Below are 19,739 nucleotides of genomic sequence, written 5' to 3' on the forward strand. Positions count from 1 at the left end.
CCACAGATCATCTGATGTGGTCTGCCCAATGAGGTCTCGAGGCAGAATCCAGACAGCCAGATGTAGCACTTAATTTTTCTTAGTTAGCTCTTGGTTTCTGTGGAGAACACAGATGGGCACAGATCATGCTTCTGTTTTGTTGACAGAGAAGAGGATCATAACTGTGAAAGATCATGACATGCAGCTCCTTATTTAAGATGTAAATTCTGAGCAGATTATCAAGACTGCTAAGTCTGAGTACAGGAGAGTAGTCAGTCAACAAAAAATTGAGTGTTTTAGAAAACTGCTCAAAGATATGAACTGGAAAAATGTTTATAGTGCGTATAACATGAATGAAAAATATAATACATTCATGAACAATGTCAGTACCATGTTTGAAAACTGTTTTCCTCTAAAAGTTACTCAAATTAAACAGAAGTCTATAATAAAACCATGGATTACACAAGGAATAAAGATTTCCTGTAAAACAAAAAGGAAAATGTATCTGTCAACCAGGAATAGCTCCAATACTGACGATTTAGCTAAATACAAGGAATACTGTAAAATATTAAAAAAAGTAATTCAGACATCTTAACAAATGCACTACGAGAAGAAGATAGCAATGTCAGGGAACAAAATAAAAACAATATGGGATATAGTGAAAGAGGAGACTGGTAGAACCAGAAAGGAACAGGAGCAAATATCATTAAGGGTAGATGACACGTTAGTAACCGATGGGCATAGTGTGGCAAATCTATTTAACAAGTACTTTATATCCGTTACTGATAGAATGGGATTGTCAGGATCAGTAAATAATGCCCTTGAATATCTGAAACTAGCCTTTACAAATAGCTTCAGCTACATGAATATGCCACTCACTTCACCAAAAGAAATAACTTCCATAATAAAATCTTTGAAAACAAAGCATTCTAGTGGTTACGATTAAATATCAACAAAGTTAATTAAGGCATGTTCTTGTGAGTTTAATACAATTCTAAGTTACTTGTGTAACCAGTCAATTATAACTGGGACATATCCTGGCTGGCTAAAATATGCAGATGTTAAGCCTCTATTCAAGGAAGGGGATAAAGAGATACCATCAAACTACAGACCGATTTCACTTTTGCCAGCATTCTCAAAAATTTTAGAAAAAGTAATGTACAGGCAGCTGCTCAACCATCTGACCACAAATAACATATTATCGAGAACACAGTTTGGATTTCTGAAGGATTCTGATATCGAGAAGGCTATTTACACCTACAGTGAAAATGTACTTAATTCATTAAATAACAAATTACAAGCAGCAGGTATTTTCTGTGATTTGTCAAAGGCATTTGATTGTGTGAACCACAACATCCTTTTAAATAAATTAGAATTCTATAGTGTCACACGCAGTGCTGCAAAATGGTTCAAGTCATACCTAGCTAACAGGAAACAAAGGGTGTCAGTACAAGGGACTAGTGAATTAAGTCATCAGTCATCATCAGAATGGGAAGAAATTACATGTGGTGTCCCACAAGGATCCATCTTAGGGCCATTGCTTTTTCTTGTGTACATTACTGATCTCTCATCAGTTACACTGCCAGAAGCAGAGTTCGTTTTGTTTGCAGATGACACAAGTATTGCAATAAATAGTATGTCGAGTGTAGTTCTAGAGACATCTGCTAATGATATTTTCATGGATATTAATAAATGGTTTAATGCCAACTCATTGACATTAAACTTTGAAAAGACTCACTACATGCAATTCAGAACCTGTAAGAGGTTTCCACCCAGCATATGCATGAAGTATGAAGAAGAGCAGATAGAAGAGGTTGACAGTCTTAAATTCCTGGGATTACAACTTGATAATAAATTCAGTTGGGAGGAGCACACCACAGAACTGCAGAAACACCTTAACAAATCTGTATTTGCAATTCGACTGTTAGCAGACATAGGCGACATAAAAATGAAAAAGCTTGCATACTTTACCTACTTTCATTCCATAATGTCATATGGTATAATATTTTGGGGTAACTCTTCAAGTCAAACAAAAGTTTTCAGAATCCAAAAGCGTGTAATACATATTATTTGTGGAGTAAATTCACGGACGTCATGTAGAAACCTCTTCAAAGAACTGGGCATACTAACCACTGCCTCTCAGTATATTTACTACTTAATGAAATTTGTCCTAAATAATATATCTCTTTTTCCAACAAACATCTCAGTTCATACATACAATACCAGGAAAAAAAAATGATCTGCACAAAGACTTAAAAGCACTTACTTTAGTTCAAAAAGGGGTCCACTACTCAGGAACACTCATCTTCAATAATTTGCCAGCAAACATAAAAAATTTAGTTACAAATAAAGATCAATTTAAAAGGAGCCTGAAAGACTTACTAGTGGCCAACTCCTCTACTCCATTGACGAATTTTTTAATAGAAACAAATGATGTATTGTGTATATTCATACTATTAGTATTGTTATTTCAGATACAAAAAAAAAAAAAAAGAAAAGAAAAGTTGCTGGGGAATCAACTATGACACTTTCATTACATTGCCGCTGCTGTATTGTGAAGCAGGACAGTGTCATGAGAGAAACATTCTGGAGGAAGATGGGCTGCCACTTTAAGATTTTTCACTACTGCACAGAGCTATGTACAGTAGATTTAAAATAAGCTACAACAGCACTGCAGTTTCCTTGCAGATACATTCAGAAATAATCCATGAAAATTTTAAATATCATTTGTGCTAATACTGCTCAATGTACATTTTATATACTTTTATCTGCTCTCTTTTATGTGCAGCCCTCATACTGTCTAATTTCTATTAATCTGTAGCTGCAGCAGTGTCAAGCTACCTTCATTTTTGCTGTTAGCTTATTGGTTGCTTGGTTCCAAGTACTCTTATTCCAGTTATAACTATCTGATGGATTCCACAATCAAGGGAGGTCTTTATAGAGTACCAACAACTCCTCTATCTGAAACGCTACCATTGTCAAGTGCTCACTCACAATGTTCTTGCTAGAAAGCTCACAGCATAGCACGTGTTTACGAGTTCTCAAAGTTGACATTGCTACCAACAGCCTGATCCTGATCTGGTCAAATGTCCAGGTATTCTGATGGGACAGCTACATCATTCTCTCACAAGGAACTGCTTGAGCACATGGTCAAAGTTCAATCTTCAGTAAGGGTCATTTGAAAGGGCTGTGTTAACAATTATGACAGGAAAAAATATTAGCTGCTTATGACTCACCATGTGCATCAGGAGGGCAACAAACAATGTGTCCATGAAGTGCACAGATCAACCTTCTATGGGATGTGTGTATTACACTTCACAAAATGAGCATTGAGGACATACAAGAAATGTTCACAACACCCCATTAACTTTGCACCATGAACACTGAAGTAAAAGTGGCATTGCACAGTGATCAGAAATGTTTGTACCATCAAGATCAAAGGCAAACTCCTTGGAAGTTACAAACCTTGCAGGACATTCAACTAGGTATCCACTCTTAAAGAATGCATATAAAACCATATTGATGCCTTGGGGTGATAAGAACTAATGGAATGCGGCAGCATGCAACGAAATGCGAAACAGTCTGTCATGGAGCTTATCATGAAACTGGGTATCCTTTATGGCTTATCTGCAATAGTGCACTAATATGTTTTGTAAATACAGAAAAACAAACATCCAGAGGCTGAATTTGTCCACTCGTTCCAGGTGGTATGAACTGCAATGTCACACACTTTTCGGGAAAGATAGTTCACACTAAAGGAGTGTGATTTTTATATCCTGACCAGGAATCAAGCAAAAGCATGTTATTTTGACCATCTGCTGGCCAAAATCAGTGCTCATTCCATAGTTGTAGTTCTCTTACACCCATTTTCCCACTCTTGCTTGCTGCCACTTAAATATTCCCTACTGCCCCTAAGATCACATACATGAGAAAGAATCGTAGGAGGCAGATCACCTCCAACTTCTTGCAGCACAATAAAGAACTTTACAGCTAATTTATCTTCAGCTTAAGAGCTGGCATAATTGTATACAATGCATTAATACATTGATGTTAGTTGATCTTGATATGACTCTCTTGGTACCTCTAATTTCCAGGTACTTTTTATATGCATGCCCTCTTCAAATCCTGATTGATCAGAATCAAAAACAAATTCCTTACTGAATGATGGGTTAAGTATGTTTATGTCATCTACATATTTACAGACAGGTTCTGCATTTTGCTGTGCATCATCAAGTTGATGTTTTGTTTGAAATTTCATTATCTTACATCTTTCCAATTCTGTAGCATTGTCTGAAGTTAGGCAACCATCCACTGCTTCCTTAGAGATGACTGTAATCTATGTCAAGCACAATATGATGCACCAATATTATGAAAAGGAAAAATGCTACTCACCATATAGAGTAGATACTGACTCACAGATAGGCACAACAAAAAGCCTGTCACAATATAAGCTTTCGGCTGACAAGGCCTTTGTTGCAAATAGACAACAGTCACACAAAAACACAAATGCAACTCTCACACACATGACTGTAGCCTCTCGCAGCTGAAGCCACATTGTGAGCAACATCAGCAGTGCATGATGAGAGTGGCAACTGGGTGGAGTTAAGAAGGAGGCTGGGGTTTGGAGGTGGAGGGATAGCAGGGTGGGGGCAGGGAACAGTGAAGTGCTGCTGAGGTGTGTGCAAGGCTGAGGTGCAGAGAGGGTTGGGCAGTTAGGTGCAGTCAAGAGGTTAGAAGGAGGGCAGGGGAGAGGTGGAGGTTGGGGAGGGGGGGGAAGGTAGCAGAAAAGGAGAGAAGTAAAAAGACTGGGTGTGTTGGTGAAATGAGGGCTGTGTAGTGCTGGAGTGGAAACAGGGAAGGTGCTGGATTGGTTAGTCATTTTTCTCACCCATCCAGTCCCTTTACTATTTCCATTCCAGAGGGGTGGGATAGTGGGATAGGGGCAGGGAACAGTGAAGTGCTGCTGGGGAGCACACAAGGATGAGGTGGAGAGAGGGTAGGGGAGCTAGGTGCAATTGGGAGGTTAGATGGAGGGCAGGGGAGTACCTTACCCCCACCCAGTTTCTACTCCCATCATCCACTGCTGCTTTTGCTCACAATGTGGCTTCAACAGGGACGGACTACAGTCATGTGTGTGTGAGTTGCATTTGCTTGTGTGTATGTGTGTGTGTGTGTGTGTGTGTGTGTGTGTGTGTGTGTGTGTGTGTGTGTGTGTGCGGGTGTGTCTTGTGACAGTCTTTTTGTTGTGCCTATCTGCATCTTCGCTATTTGGTAACAACTTCCCTTTTCATAGTATTGTTATATTCTGTCCTATATTTTCCATTGTTTGCAATATGATTTGCATAACGTAGTAGGTGAATATTGTGCACATTCTGTAAATTGTATAGAGCATACTAGAAATGTGCAAACATCAGCTTTTGTAACAAGTGCATGTTGTCCTCCCTTGAATATCCATAGTTTTTGTATGCACTACACAGTCATATGGTTGTGGGTCTATTTGGTATCTTTTCATAATTGTTTTTTTTTTTTTTTTTTTTTTTACTATGGTGCAAAATTATCTTCCGTGTAAATAATTATGTTTCATACTTGCCACGAATGGCATACACAATTGTGTGCAGAAAATGAATGAAGATGTTGAAGAGGCTAATCAAGAAACAGCTCTGTATTTTGAAACAACTGACAGCCTTTCTTTCCCACAGCACACTATAGTGGTAGCATTTAGGCTCTGAGGCCCCCATGACTACAGTATGCATAGATCCAATGTGATACTGCCCCCATGGCAGAACTACCAAAACTTCGCCCTTTCCTCCCTAATCTCCCCTGGTAAATGAACATTTTTATAGTTTCTTATATGCGTATATTGAAAATTTACTAAGTGGGGTTAATAACATTCAAGCAGAATTGAGAAATATTACTTAAATGAACTACATTGAATAAAATATTGCACACGATAAGTTAAATGTATTATTATAGCAAATAACCGGGTAACAAAAACTGACAACAGCCTTGAGAGTGGTGTTCTGATCCCATACCTCTTCATACAACATCTAGTGATGCCATCGGTGCAGGATGACACAGTAACTGGTCAGTATCCATGGGCCCACCATCGTCTGTAGATGTGGTATTATAGCAAATAAATTACAAGTTATGTAACCTTTCTAAAACATTGTAAGTAAAACAAAATCTATAACTTACTATTTTTGACAACTACACTGCATTATCTTTAGTAAGATATATAATAAACAACTGATTTTATTAGTTCCTGATAGATTTTTTAACAGTGCTTAATTTGCAAATTATGGTTAACAGTAATAGGCTATGATTAACAATTGAGAAACTTTCCCTTTCCAGGAATTTTACTTAACATTGCCTTGCTTTGGGCAAAGTATGAATACCTTCTGAAATTGAATCTCTGGTAGTTCTGATACTTACTTCAGTCTTTCCAGGCCCTCACTCTGCTTGACTGAAGTGAAAATACCTTAACATATTGTTTACATTACAACATGGAACATTTGTTAAGGTAATAGATTCACTGTAGGAGATCGGGATTTAAGGTCTCTTCTGCCCAGCAAACTTTATGTTTTCTATGGTTCTTCAAAATCCGAGTGGATGCCAAGATGGACCTCAGGATACCCAGGATATGCTGCAACCAGTTTCCTAACTCACCACTGTTCAAATGAACTAGTATAATTAATGACCACAGCTGACTAAGTATGATCAGACTTGCAATTTTCAGTTACAAGTATAGATTGTCCAGATCCTCTCCACATTAAGGTGGAGAAGATAGTGGGCACCATCTAGCGATGCTTATGGAAAATACTATAGAGATTTAGGTTAATGAAAGAAAAGCTCTACAGTTGCTTCTTCATTGCAGTCTCAGCTCAGTTTTTATCACAAGTAAATGATTCACTCAACAGCTTTAGCAGATGGGCATTTCAGTGATGAGTCATTCTAGATTGCAATCGAAAGAAAATATCATCGGCCATCTGCTGCATTGAAAATTGAAGAACATAATGAAAGTTTGGTTTAAAATTTTTCAAAAGAGTAACTAGGCTTGGACTCTCAGATGGAATGGTAAAAAGTGTTACTAAAACTTCAAAATATCTAAACTGATTACCCAGTTGTCTTTTAATTAAAGTATCCCTTATGCAAACTTGAACAGTCTTTTCTTGATAATGTTGTACTAGACATAGGGAGCAATAACAAGGCTATTGGTGTTTTTGCACTCCAACCTGTGGACATTCAGAAATTAAACTATAATTTGTGTTGATATGCTAATACTTGGGAAAGATAAATGCTCACTGAGGCATAATTTGTTGTTAGCTCATGTGTACCAGTCTGTATCTTCAGGCAACTCATTGTCATTATTCACCTCAGCATCAAGGAATACTGTAGCCAGAAACACTCAGATGCAGAATATAATGCAATGGCAGTTTATTTCATTTAATTTGAGAGGTGCAAAATTGTTGTCATTGTGCCAAAATATTGCAGTATAATTGAGATTGTAGCAGCTATCATTAAAAGGAGGGTGGTGAGTATTGTTGTGGAATGTGTACCCGAAAAAGTATGTGCACACAGAACGATCACTGCTTGTTCTAGCTTCAGAAGAAAATATCTGTTGTTAGTGTACCACACCAGCCATATGTGACAGAACAGCTCTGAAAATGGTGAAGTTGAAGTTACTGGCACCATATCATTTCCCAACTTAACCCATAGTATAAGACACTGAAAATGTTTGTGCATAACCACCTCTACTTATGATTTGTGAAGTTTCATTCCTTGTTAACTTTTACCATTCCTTCATCCAGCATTAAGTGAATTACAGGGTGTTGTATGTCTTTCAGGGCGAGCAGACCTTGGAAATTTTGATACCAGTGATCCATATTTAAGTGTGTTTAATCACCATGTTGTTATATTGTTAGATGCTCCTCTGGTTTCTTTTGTTCTGGTTGATGTCTCCATTGACTGGCTGTCATATACATGGGGATTTCCTGAAACCAGTTGCATAAAAATGTCTTCATTTGGTTTGGATTGGTGTGCAACCAGTTTAAAGTTACTGCAATAATTGTTTATAAAACTGACTCAGTAATGCCATACTGTGCCACAGTGCAGAAGCACTTCCATTAGTGCTGCCAGTAGCTCAAGGCATACAAGTACCTTTGAGAGTATTGAGATGGTTCATTGCCTTACTGAAAGTCAAGGTTGTCACTGGGGTCTTCATAGTGAACAAACAAATACATATGATCAGACAGTATGCTCCTGTATCGTTAAGAAGTAAGACGCAAAGGCAGAGGTTTCTAGTTAAAAATTCCCTACAAGCATATATTGTTACAATCTAATGGATGGTGTCCTATTAGCAAATAGTTTGCATTACTTGATATAATGACAAATTGTACCATATAGTGGGGATGTTGAGCTGCAGACAGGCACAACAAAAAGACTCCTAAACAAGTAAGCTTTCAGCCAAAAGACCTTCTTCTGAATTAGACAGTGTGCACACAAATGTTTATGCAAATGCATCTCATACACATATGACCACTGTCTTTGGCTGCCAAGCCCAGACTACAAGCAACTGCGCATGATGGGAGAAGCAGTCTGCATAGTGGGGGTAAGGAGCAGGTGGGGGTGGGAGGGGAAGGATAGCAGGACAGGGGTGGTGGATTTTCCATAGTTTGATATGGCTTTCAGTATACCTGTGCCCAGTTGTCAGAGAGTACCAATGTTTACCACAATACATCAATCCAGGTACTATTTTTTAATGGTTTGAGCATCTAGTGGCAGTGTTTCTGCACCAATGCTAATAGCCATTGTCTGTAATGTATGGTGAGTAGAGGTACATGTGCTGGATGGTTGCTCCTGTAACCCATAGTGGTGAGGTTATTGTGGATGGTACAGCTGTTCACCAGTTGTTCTCTATCAATGAATTAGTGAGTGATTTGTGGTACTGTGGTCCATCAATCAGTATTACAGCCCACATAAGTTGATATCAGTTCCTGTCGTAAACACAATCTTAGCCTTGGTCATAGACTCTGGGAGCAAGGCTTTACCTAATCTGATGTTTGCATGGCATACCATTGTTACAGTGTCCTGTTTAAAGCCCAGTGCATGCATAACCTCAAAGATAGAATATCCAATATATCATGCACTCATAATCTGGTTGTGTTCAGGGGTAACTATCACACATTGCGCCCAACATTTGCTTGAGTGTAAACTAAAAAAGTCCAGCAGCAACTTACTATAGATCCTGAACTACTTTATTAGATGTGGCAACAGCAGTGCTCTTCCTTCAACAATGTAATTATATATAATTCAATTGCTCATGAGCATATATGGATTTGTTAGAAATATCAGTGCATGCTGCTCAGTTGCTTGATGCCATAATCCACCAGAAACTGTATTTCTTAATGTGCAATAACACTTTTGTTTCTGAACATTTGTTGTTTTTTGTAGCACACTAGGAATGGCTGTATGTCCAATAGCAGACCTTCTGCAGAGGCCTTACTTTAACTAAATTTAAATAATAATCAGTAGCCAACTTAATGAAAATATTTTACTGCTTTACTATTTAATTATAGCTTTGTGATTGGTACTACAGGTTTCAAGGCCACACTTCCACCATCTTGTGCTTTTATGTTAAACTATGTCTGCATGTGCTAGTTTCAACTTCAGATTATCATAGCATAACCACACATCTGAATGTGGAACATACCTACAGGAACAAACAAAAATAAACACACACACACAAATGCATGCACACACACACACACACACACACACACACACACACACACACACACACACCATTTGATTTATTTCAGTATTCAATCATGAATCTTACACACTCCATATACATCATGAGTAATTTCAGATTAGAAGGAATTGATAACTTTTAACTTGATGCAATGTTTTGTACAGGTAGTAAATAACCATTTTCAGTATATGTTGTAATTGATTTCAGGTGGCTGAAGAAACAGCACACTTGGCTCCTCATGGGGTGCCCAGCAATCCTATTCCTCGTGCACTGTCCAGCACACGACTGCATGAGCTAGGTAATTCCGACCAGGCTGGCTATGGGGCAACATATCAAACATCTGGTGGCAATCTTGATGTGCCTGGGCAGCCATCTATTGGAGGTGAGACTTTTAAACTCCTAACTTTCCTACTTGGAGGTGAAAAATCAGAACAAGAACAAAAATTTATGGGAAGTAATAACAATTTTACAATTCATAGACACCATGGCCTTTCTTGCAGAACATAAGTATTATTTAACTATTAAACAAAATCAGAAAATTACACTCGTGGAAATGGAAAAAAGAACACATTGACACTGGTGTGTCAGACCCACCATACTTGCTCTGGACACTGCGAGAGGGCTGTACAAGCAATGATCACACACACGGCACAGCGGACACACCAGGAACCGCGGTGTTGGCCGACGAATGGCGCTAGCTGCGCAGCATTTGTGCACCGCCGCCGTCAGTGTCAGCCAGTTTTCCGTGGCATACGGAGCTCCATCGCAGTCTTTAACACTGGTAGCATGCCGCGACAGCGTGGACGTGAACCGTATGTGCAGTTGACGGACTTTGAGCGAGGGCGTATAGTGGGCATGCGGGAGGCCGGGTGGACGTACCGCCGAATTGCTCAACACGTGGGGCGTGAGGTCTCCACAGTACATCAATGTTGTCACCAGTGGTCGGCGGAAGGTGCACGTGCCCGTCGACCTGGGACCGGACCGCAGCGACGCACGGATGCACGCCAAGACCGTAGGATCCTACGCAGTGCCGTAGGGGACCGCACCGCCACTTCCCAGCAAATTAGGGACACTGTTGCTCCTGGGGAATTGGCGAGGACCATTCGCAACCGTCTCCATGAAGCTGGGCTACGGTCCCGCACACCGTTAGGCCGTCTTCCGCTCACGCCCCAACATCGTGCAGCCCGCCTCCAGTGGTGTCGCGACAGGCGTGAATGGAGGGACGAATGGAGACGTGTCGTCTTCAGTGATGAGAGTCGCTTCTGCCTTGGTGCCAATGATGGTCGTATGCGTGTTTGGCGCCGTGCAGGTGAGCGCCACAATCAGGACTGCATACGACCGAGGCACACAGGGCCAACACCCGGCATCATGGTGTGGGGAGCGATCTCCTACACTGACCGTACACCGCTGGTGATCGTTGAGGGGACACTGAATAGTGCACGGTACATCCAAACCGTCATCGAAACCATCGTTCTACCATTCCTAGACCGGCAAGGGAACTTGCTGTTCCAACAGGACAATGCACGTCCGCATGTATCCCGTGCCACCCAACGTGCTCTAGAAGGTGTAAGTCAACTACCCTGGCCAGCAAGATCTGCGGATCTGTCCCCCATTGAGCATGTTTGGGACTGGATGAAGCGTCGTCTCACGTGGTCTGCACGTCCAGCATGAACGCTGGTCCAACTGAGGCGCCAGGTGGAAATGGCATGGCAAGCCGTTCCACAGGACTACATCCAGCATCTCTACGATCGTCTCCATGGGAGAATAGCAGCCTGCATTGCTGCGAAAGGGGGATATACACTGTACTAGTGCCGACATTGTGCATGCTCTGTTGCCTGTGTCTATGTGCCTGTGGTTCTGTCAGTGTGATCATGTGATGTATCTGACCCCAGGAATGTGTCAATAAAGTTTCCCCTTCCTGGGACAATGAATTCACGGTGTTCTTATTTCAATTTCCAGGAGTGTACTTAGCACAGAAGCTGCATTACAAATAATCAAAGCATAGAGGAAAGTGATGAAGTGAATTTACTAAACATGTAACTGGGAGGCACAAAGTAGAAAAAGTGAACGACTGTACTATCAACAAAGCAATTTACACTGTTGATCAAAGAAAAGCAGACATCAAACTCAGAGTGATGTATGAAGTAATGTGTGCACACTTGAAAGCCATGCACATTAGCAGTGTGTTGTCATCTGCGAGAGTGCTCCATGAAAGAACAGTACTGCGAACTTTTGATAGAGCCCACCATGAGTGATTGCCTATTTAAACCCTTCCGTGCTACACTCACACTCAGTTATCATACTATTACTGCTTGCATACATTTGCCTTATCTTATTGTGTTTACTGTGTATTATGGTGATTGCTGTACATGCAACAGTGTAATAAAGTTGTACTAACATTTTTGATAGTTTTTGTATGCAATTACAACAATGTAGTTCAAGGATAGAGGTTTCCTAATACCAAATATCTGTATAGAATTTGGGAAAAGTTTATGGAACTGTAAAACTATATTGCACTGAACAGCCAAAGAAACATGTACACCTGCCTAATATCATGTAGGGTCTCTGCGGACATGCAGAAGTGCAACAGCATGACATTGCATAGATTTGACTAATGTCTGATGTAGTGCTGGAGGGAATTGACACCATGAATCCTGCAGGGCTGTCCCTAAATCCGTAAGAGTATGAGGTGGTGGATATCTCTTCTGAACAGCACGTTGCAAAGTATCCCGGATATGCTCAATAATGTTCATGTCCTGAGAGTTTAGTGGTGAGAGGAAGTGTTTAAACTCAGAAGAGTGTTCCTGGAGTCACTCTTTAACAATTCTGGACTTGTTGGGTGTCGCAGTGTCCCACTGGAATCGATGCAAACAGGCAGAACACAGCACTGCAGTCAGCAGTGTTTATAAAAGACAATCATATGGCGCAGTTGTTAGGTTGATGCTGCTGATACAGTGGCAGGTTATCAAGATCTAAGCGAGACTTAACGTGGTGTTATAGTCAGCGCATGAGCGATGGGACACAGCACGTCTGAGGTAGCGATGAAGTGGGGATTTTCCCATATGACCTTTCCATGAGTGTACCGTGAATATTAGGAATCCATTAAAACACCAAATCTCCAACATCGCTGTGGCTAGAAAAAGATCCTGTAAGATCGGCACTAATGACCACTGAAGAGAATTGTTCTACATGACAAAAGTGCAACCCTTCATCAAACTGCTGCAGGTTTCAATGCTGCATCATCAACAAGGGTCAATGGCCGAATCATTCAATGAAACATCATAGATATGGGCATTTGGAGCTGAAGGCCCACTCATGTACCCTTGACGACTGCATGACACCAAACTTTATGCCTCGCCTAGGCCTGTCAACACTGAAACTGGTCTGTTGATGACTGGAAAAATGTTGCCTGGTTGGGTGAGTCTAAAATCTGTATTCCATTTCCTTGTTTTATTTTTCTTATCATATCCCTGAACTCACTGTTTCATTGTCTTATTTCCCTAAATTAAACATTCCTGTTACAAACATGCCCATAAAGCAGTTAAATTTCTTCATTTTTTCTTCTCCATGACCACTTATTCATAATGGTGTTAACATGGTGGCACATAATCCAAATATTAATTAATCTGAACTCTTGTAGTCCACATAGGAATGCAAGGTTTCTTGGCAAATTTCGTTGATAAAATCTTTGGCTAAGAGTTTAGTGAAAATGTCACCTTGAAGCAAGATTTTAATATATTTCCTTCTTGTTGTGTTCACCTGAAACTGCAAGTAAGAAACCTGTGAAACCACTGCTGAAAGATTATGCTGTAGCTTTGTTGATTACCCAATAACATTTCATCAGTTCAGACTGGTTTCACTACTGGAATTTGGGTAACAGAAGTTTCTGGCTACAGCATTGTACAAAAGTGATTTTTATTAATTTCAAACATATTTGCTGCATCTTAGGGACTTAGTGTGAAACTCTTCAATGATGTCCAGTAGACAGAAACATTAAACCTGGTGGCCTCGTTTTTGTTTTCTGAGAGGTGAAGGCTGCTTTCTGCCAAGGTTTTAACCTCTCTACCTTTCCTGTCCAATTGCAGTCATAACTACATGTAGCAAACACTTATTGTGATGTGATTCTTGAGTTTCTCTGGGCATATTTGATAATCAAAATATCAGCGAGTGTACTGCCGGTCTACAGTGTCCAACGGGCACAATATTTCGGTGATCATACATGTCGCCATCATCAGGTGAACTGACGGACTGAGCTCCTGTGAATGTACCGGCACAGAGATCCATACACTATGGCTGCTCAGAGGGAACTGGGTTCGGTCGCAGCGGCGGGCAATTTAAATACCCTCCGCCCACGGCACGCTCCCACCGCTGTCCACGCCCCGCGCCACGGTCGCACGGTGGAACAGATTGCGACGGCATCTGAGATGACATCGGTATGATGGCTCTGTTCGCCGTGGTCGTCACAACTATACATTTGCTCGATTTACTCTTGATTAACCCAATCGCTGGTTCCCAAGCCTTGCTAAGATTATAGCCACAGTCACGGTTTATGAGGTCGTCATTGGTGTGAATTTCAATGGCCTCTCTAACAACGCTGTCCCAGTATCTCAACGTCTGTACCAGAATCCTCGTGCGTTCATACTCCATAGCGTGATTTTCTGACAAATGTTCAGCAACGGACAACTTGCTTGGATACATCAGTCAAGTGTGCCTCTGGTGTTCATGGCATCGATCCTCAACGGTACGCATCGTCTGACCATTATACGACTTGCCACATTGACACGGAATCTGGATCTGGTACACGCCGTCCTTCCTCAAACAGAGGTCATCTTTGGCACTCCCCACCAGTGCACGAGTTTTATTCGGAGGACAAAACACAGTTCCAACCCGGTGTTTCTTCAAAATGCGGGCGATTTTCCCGGAGAGTGCACCTGTATATGGAATAAAAGCAGTGCCTACCTCCTCCCTCGTGATTTCATCCATCTCCACAGGTTGTGCTGTAGCGGTTGGGCAGAGAGCATGTTGAATCTGCCACTCTGAGTACCCATTTTTTCGAAATACAGTTCTCAGATGTTCCAATTCCTGGGGTAGACTCTCTGCATCAGAGAGAGTGCGTGCCTTATGTACTAGAGTTTTAAGTACCCCATTCTTCTGGGAAGGGTGGTGGCAGCTGTCTGCGTGCAAATACAGATCAGTGTGCGTTGTCTTCCGATACACCCCATGACCTAGGGTGCCGTCAGCCCTTCTCTTGACCAAGATGTCAAGGAAAGGTAATTTACCTTCCGTTTCAGTCTCCATACACCCCAGCATCAAATTCAGTATGGAGACTGAAACTTGTGCATGTGGTTCATTTCTGTTTTTCATACTTTGAGAAATACTGAATCATTGACATGAGGGACATAGGATCATTAACTGGCAGATCAGAGGTAGCTGGCAGTTGCACAAAGAATGTATAATAAGTGGTGATAAGAAGGACTCAGGACAACAGTGTGGCAAAAAAAGTGGGTAGAGGTCCTTCCAGAATATAACACCACTTGCAGATTGTAGGATATTTTTACTGTCTCTGACAAATAGATGGATTACAACTGCTGAAATTTGGACAAAGGTTACATGCAGAGTATCACCAAAAACTGTTAGCAACAGGATAGAGATGAGATCTCAAGTTGTTACTCATTGTTTACTGCTCACACCACACCATGGACTACGGAGGTTCACATGGCATTATGCATGGGTCAGCTGGTACATTGAGTGGCATTGGTGGAAGGTCATAAGAAGAAGCAGTTCTTGAAACCCACACCTTTCTAACTCCTGCTGTCATGGTGTGGGAAGCTATTGGATATGACATGAGGACTGATTTGGGAATTGTTCAATGAAGACTGAATGTTCATCAGTGTATGGCCAAAATGACAAACCTTGTTTTTATACTCTTCTTCCCAATAGCACCAAATGGCATATTGAAGTAGGATGATTTGCGATCCAACATTTCAGTTCAGACCACAACGCAGGAATCTATGGATCCTCAACTGACCTCCCTGGTCCCCTGAAGTATGATTTATATAATATGCCTGGGATCTGATGGAAAGTCATATACTTTCATGCCAGTCTCCACCCAGCAATTGTCATGAACTGACACAGCATCTGTTTCAGACATGAAACGGGACATTAGACGGGAAAGACAAGGAAAGAGCTAGAAAACTAAAACAGAGTGAAGCAAAGAGTAGTTACAGTGAAGAAATGCTGAGATGGAAGAGATTAATGTAAATTAAGGCCAGGTGGATGGCGAGAACCAAGAAAATGTTGTAGTGCTAGCTCCAACCTGTAGAGTTCTAAGGAACTGGTGTCTGGGGGGAAAATCCAGATGGTGCTTGTGGTGAAACAGGCACTGAGGTCACGAATGTGATGTTGTAGAGCATGCTCAGCAACAGGATATTGCGAGTTGCCAGTACACACCCTATGCCTATGCCCATTCATTCTTATTGATAATTTGGTGGTGGTCGTGCCAATGTAGGAGGTGGAAAAGTGTTTACATAACAGCTGGTATATGACATGTGTTGTTTCACTGGTGGCTCTCCCTTTGATAGTATATATTTTGCCAACTACAGGGCTGTTATAGGTGGTGGTAGGAGGGTGCACAGGGCAAGTCTTGCAGAGGGGCTAGTCACAGGGGTAGGGGCTGTACGGTAGGGAGATGGGTGCAGAAAGAGCATAGGGTCTGACAAAAATATTGCAGAGATTAGGAGGGTGATGGAAAGCTATTCTAGGTGTAGTGGGCAAAATTTCAGACAGATTGCATCTCATTTCAGGGCAGGATTTTAGGATGTCATGGCCCTGTCAAAGTAGCAGTTAAACACATTCCAGACCAAGACAATACTGAGTCACTAATGGTGTGCTCCAAAGCTGTTTTTTGGAGGGATCAGCAATACCAGGATTGGATGTGATGGCCCAGGAAAATCTGCTTTTTAACTATGCTGGTAAGGTTATTACACGCAATGAAGGCTGAGGTGAGAATGGTGGTGTATTGTTGTAAAAAGTCTGCATCCAAACAAATACACTTGCCTCAGATGCCAAGACTGTGTTGGAGGGAATGTTTGATATGGAAAGGATGCCACTGTCAAAATGTAAGTACTGTTGCTTGTTAGTTGGTTTAATGTGGACAGAAGTGTATAGCTGGCCTTTGGTGAGGACGAGATCAACATCAACAAAATTGCCATGGGATTTGGAACTGGAGTATGTTAATTGGGAGAAGGTATTCAGAGATTCAAGGAATTTTAGCAGGTCAGCCTGACCATGAGTTCGTATTGCAAAGATGTCATCAATGTACCTAAACCAAACCAGGGGCTGAAGACGTATGGCTCTCAGGAAAGCCCCAGCCAAGTGACCCATGAAAAGGTTAGCATAGGAAGGAGCCATCTTGTTCCCACGGCCGTACCCCTGATCTGTTTGTACATCTGTCCCTGAAAGGTGAAGTAGTTTTTGGTAAGTATAAAGTTGATTAACGTCAATAGGAAGGATGTCACAGGTTTGGAATCAGGTGGGTGCTGACTGAGGAAATGCTCAGCAGCAAACAGACCATGTACTTGGGGGATGTTGATATAGAGAGAGGTGACATCAATAGTGACAAGCAAGGTGAGGGGTGGGAGTGGGGTGGGCATGGATTTCAACTGATCTAGGAGGTGAGTCTTTGCACTATGGGTTGCAAATGTTGATCAACTAAGGCAGATATACATTCAGTGGGTGCTCTGAAGCAAGCATCTATAGGACGGCCAGGATGATAGGGTTTGTGGATCTTAGGAAGAAGGGGTGGGGTGAGATGTTCTGTTGATTGTGGTGTTAGACCTTGTGAGGGGCCTGAGGTTTTAAGGAGGGACTGCAGGTCAGTTTGAATGACAGGGATGGGATCTTGATGGCAGATTCTGCATGTACAGGTGTCAGACAGCTGGCATAGTCCTTCATTAACATACTCCATTTGGTGAAGTACTACAGTGGTAGATCCTTTGTCTGCTGGGAGGATAATGATGGAGTCATCAGCTTTTAGGGAACGTAGGGCCTGGAGTTCTGCAGAGGACAGGTAAGGGTCATGTTTTAGAGACCTGAGGAAGGATTGTGAAGCAATGCTGGATGTGAAGAATTGTTGGAAGGCTTGGAAGGGATAATTTTGTGGTAGTGGTGGTGGATCAAGTTGGGATTGTGGTGTCAACTGTTCGAGGCAGGGTTCAATGTCATGTTGTATATGACTCATGTCGTACACCAGCTGTTATGTAAACACTGTTTGGATTTCTACATCGGCATGTCTACCACCAAATTATCAATTAGGATGAATGGGCATAGGCAGAGGATGTATACTGGCAACTCACAAGATCCTGTTGCAGAGCATGCTCTACAACATGACATTCGTTATCCAGGTGCATGTTTCACCACACATGCCATCGGGATTCTTTCATCAGACACCAGTTTCTCAGAACTCCACAGGTGGGAACTAGCACTACAACATGCCCTTGGTTCTTGCCACTCGCCTGGCTTTAATTTAAGTTAATTTCTTCCATCTCAGCATTTCTTCACTGTAACTATTCTTTGCTTCACTCCATTTTAGTTCTCTATGTCTTCATATTCCGGAGGTAAAATAGTTCCCCATTCGGATCTCTGTGCGGGGTATACTCAAGAGCATGTCATTATCAGGAGAAAGAAAACTGGCGTTCTATGGATCAGAGCATGGAATGTCAGATCCCTTAATTGGGCAGGTAGGTTAGGAAATTTAAAAAGGGAAATGGATAGGTTAGAGTTAGATATAGTGAGAATTAGTGAAGTTTGGTGGCAGGAGGAACAAGACTTTTGGTCAGGTGAATACAGGGTTATAAATACAAAATCAAATAGGAGTAATGCAGAAGTAGGTTTAATAATGAATGAAAAAATAGGAGTGTGGGTAAGCTACTACAAACAGCATAGTGAATGCATTATTGTGGCCAAGATAGACCCAAAGCCAATGCCTGCTACAGTAGTACAGGTTTATATGCCAACTAGCTCTGCAGATGATGAAGAAATTGATGAAATGTATGATGAGATAAAATAAATTATTCAGGTAGTGAAGGGAGACGAAAATTTAATAGTCATGGGTGACTGAAATTCGAGAGTAGGAAAAGGGAGAGCAGGAAACATAGTAGGTGAATATGGATCGGGGGTAAGAAATGAAAGAGGAAGCTGTCTGGTAGAATTTTGCACAGATCATAACTTAATCATAGCTGACACTTGGTTCAAGAATCATAAAATAAGGTTGTGTACATGGAAGAATCCTGGAGATACTAGAAGTTATCAGATAGATTATATAATGGTAAGACAGAGATTTAGGAACCAGGTTTTAAATTGTAAGACATTTCCAGGGGCAGATATGGACTCTGACCGCAATCTATTGGTTATGAACTGTAGATTAAAACTGAAGAAACTGCAAAAAGGTGGGAATTTAAGTAGATGAGACTTGGATAAACTGATTAAACCAGAGGTTGTACAGAGTTTCAGGGAGAGCATAAGGGAACAATTGACAGGAATGGGGGAAAGAAATACAGTAGAAGAAGAATGGGTAGCTCTGAGGGATGAAGTAGTGAAGGCAGCAGAGGATCAAGTAGGTAAAAAGATGCAGGTTAGTAGAAATCCTTGGGTAACCAAAGAAATATTGAATTTAATTGATGAAAGGAGAAAGTATAAAAATGCAGTAAATGAAGCAGGCAAAAAAGAATACAAACGTCTCAAAAATGAGATTGACAGGAAGTGCAAAATGGCTAAGAAGGGATGGTTGGAGGACAAATGTAAGGATGTAGAGGCTTATCTCACTAGGGGTAAAATAGATACTGCCTACAGGAAAATTAAAGAGACCTTTGGAGAAAAGAGAGCTACTTGTATGAATATCAAGAGCCAGATGTAAACCCAGTTCTAAGCAAAGAAGGGAAAGCAGAAAGGTGGAAGGAGTATATAGAGGGTTTATACAAGGGCGATGTACTTGAGGACAATATAATGGAAA

The 19,739-nt window shown here is 41.3% G+C and overlaps 1 protein-coding gene across 1 annotated transcript in view; it reads left to right on the top strand.

Moving 5' to 3' along the window:
- The window catches only part of LOC126188556 (major facilitator superfamily domain-containing protein 6), a 375,350-nt gene that overhangs the window by 323,388 nt on the left and 32,223 nt on the right, over window positions 1-19,739 (top strand). The window contains exon 11 of the mRNA XM_049930156.1: window positions 9,938-10,112. Coding sequence (XP_049786113.1) covers window positions 9,938-10,112 — 175 coding nt within the window. The remainder of the gene's footprint in view (window positions 1-9,937; window positions 10,113-19,739) is intronic.

The sequence above is a fragment of the Schistocerca cancellata genome, chromosome 5 (genome assembly GCF_023864275.1).
Source record: "Schistocerca cancellata isolate TAMUIC-IGC-003103 chromosome 5, iqSchCanc2.1, whole genome shotgun sequence".
NCBI lineage: Eukaryota > Metazoa > Arthropoda > Insecta > Orthoptera > Acrididae > Schistocerca > Schistocerca cancellata.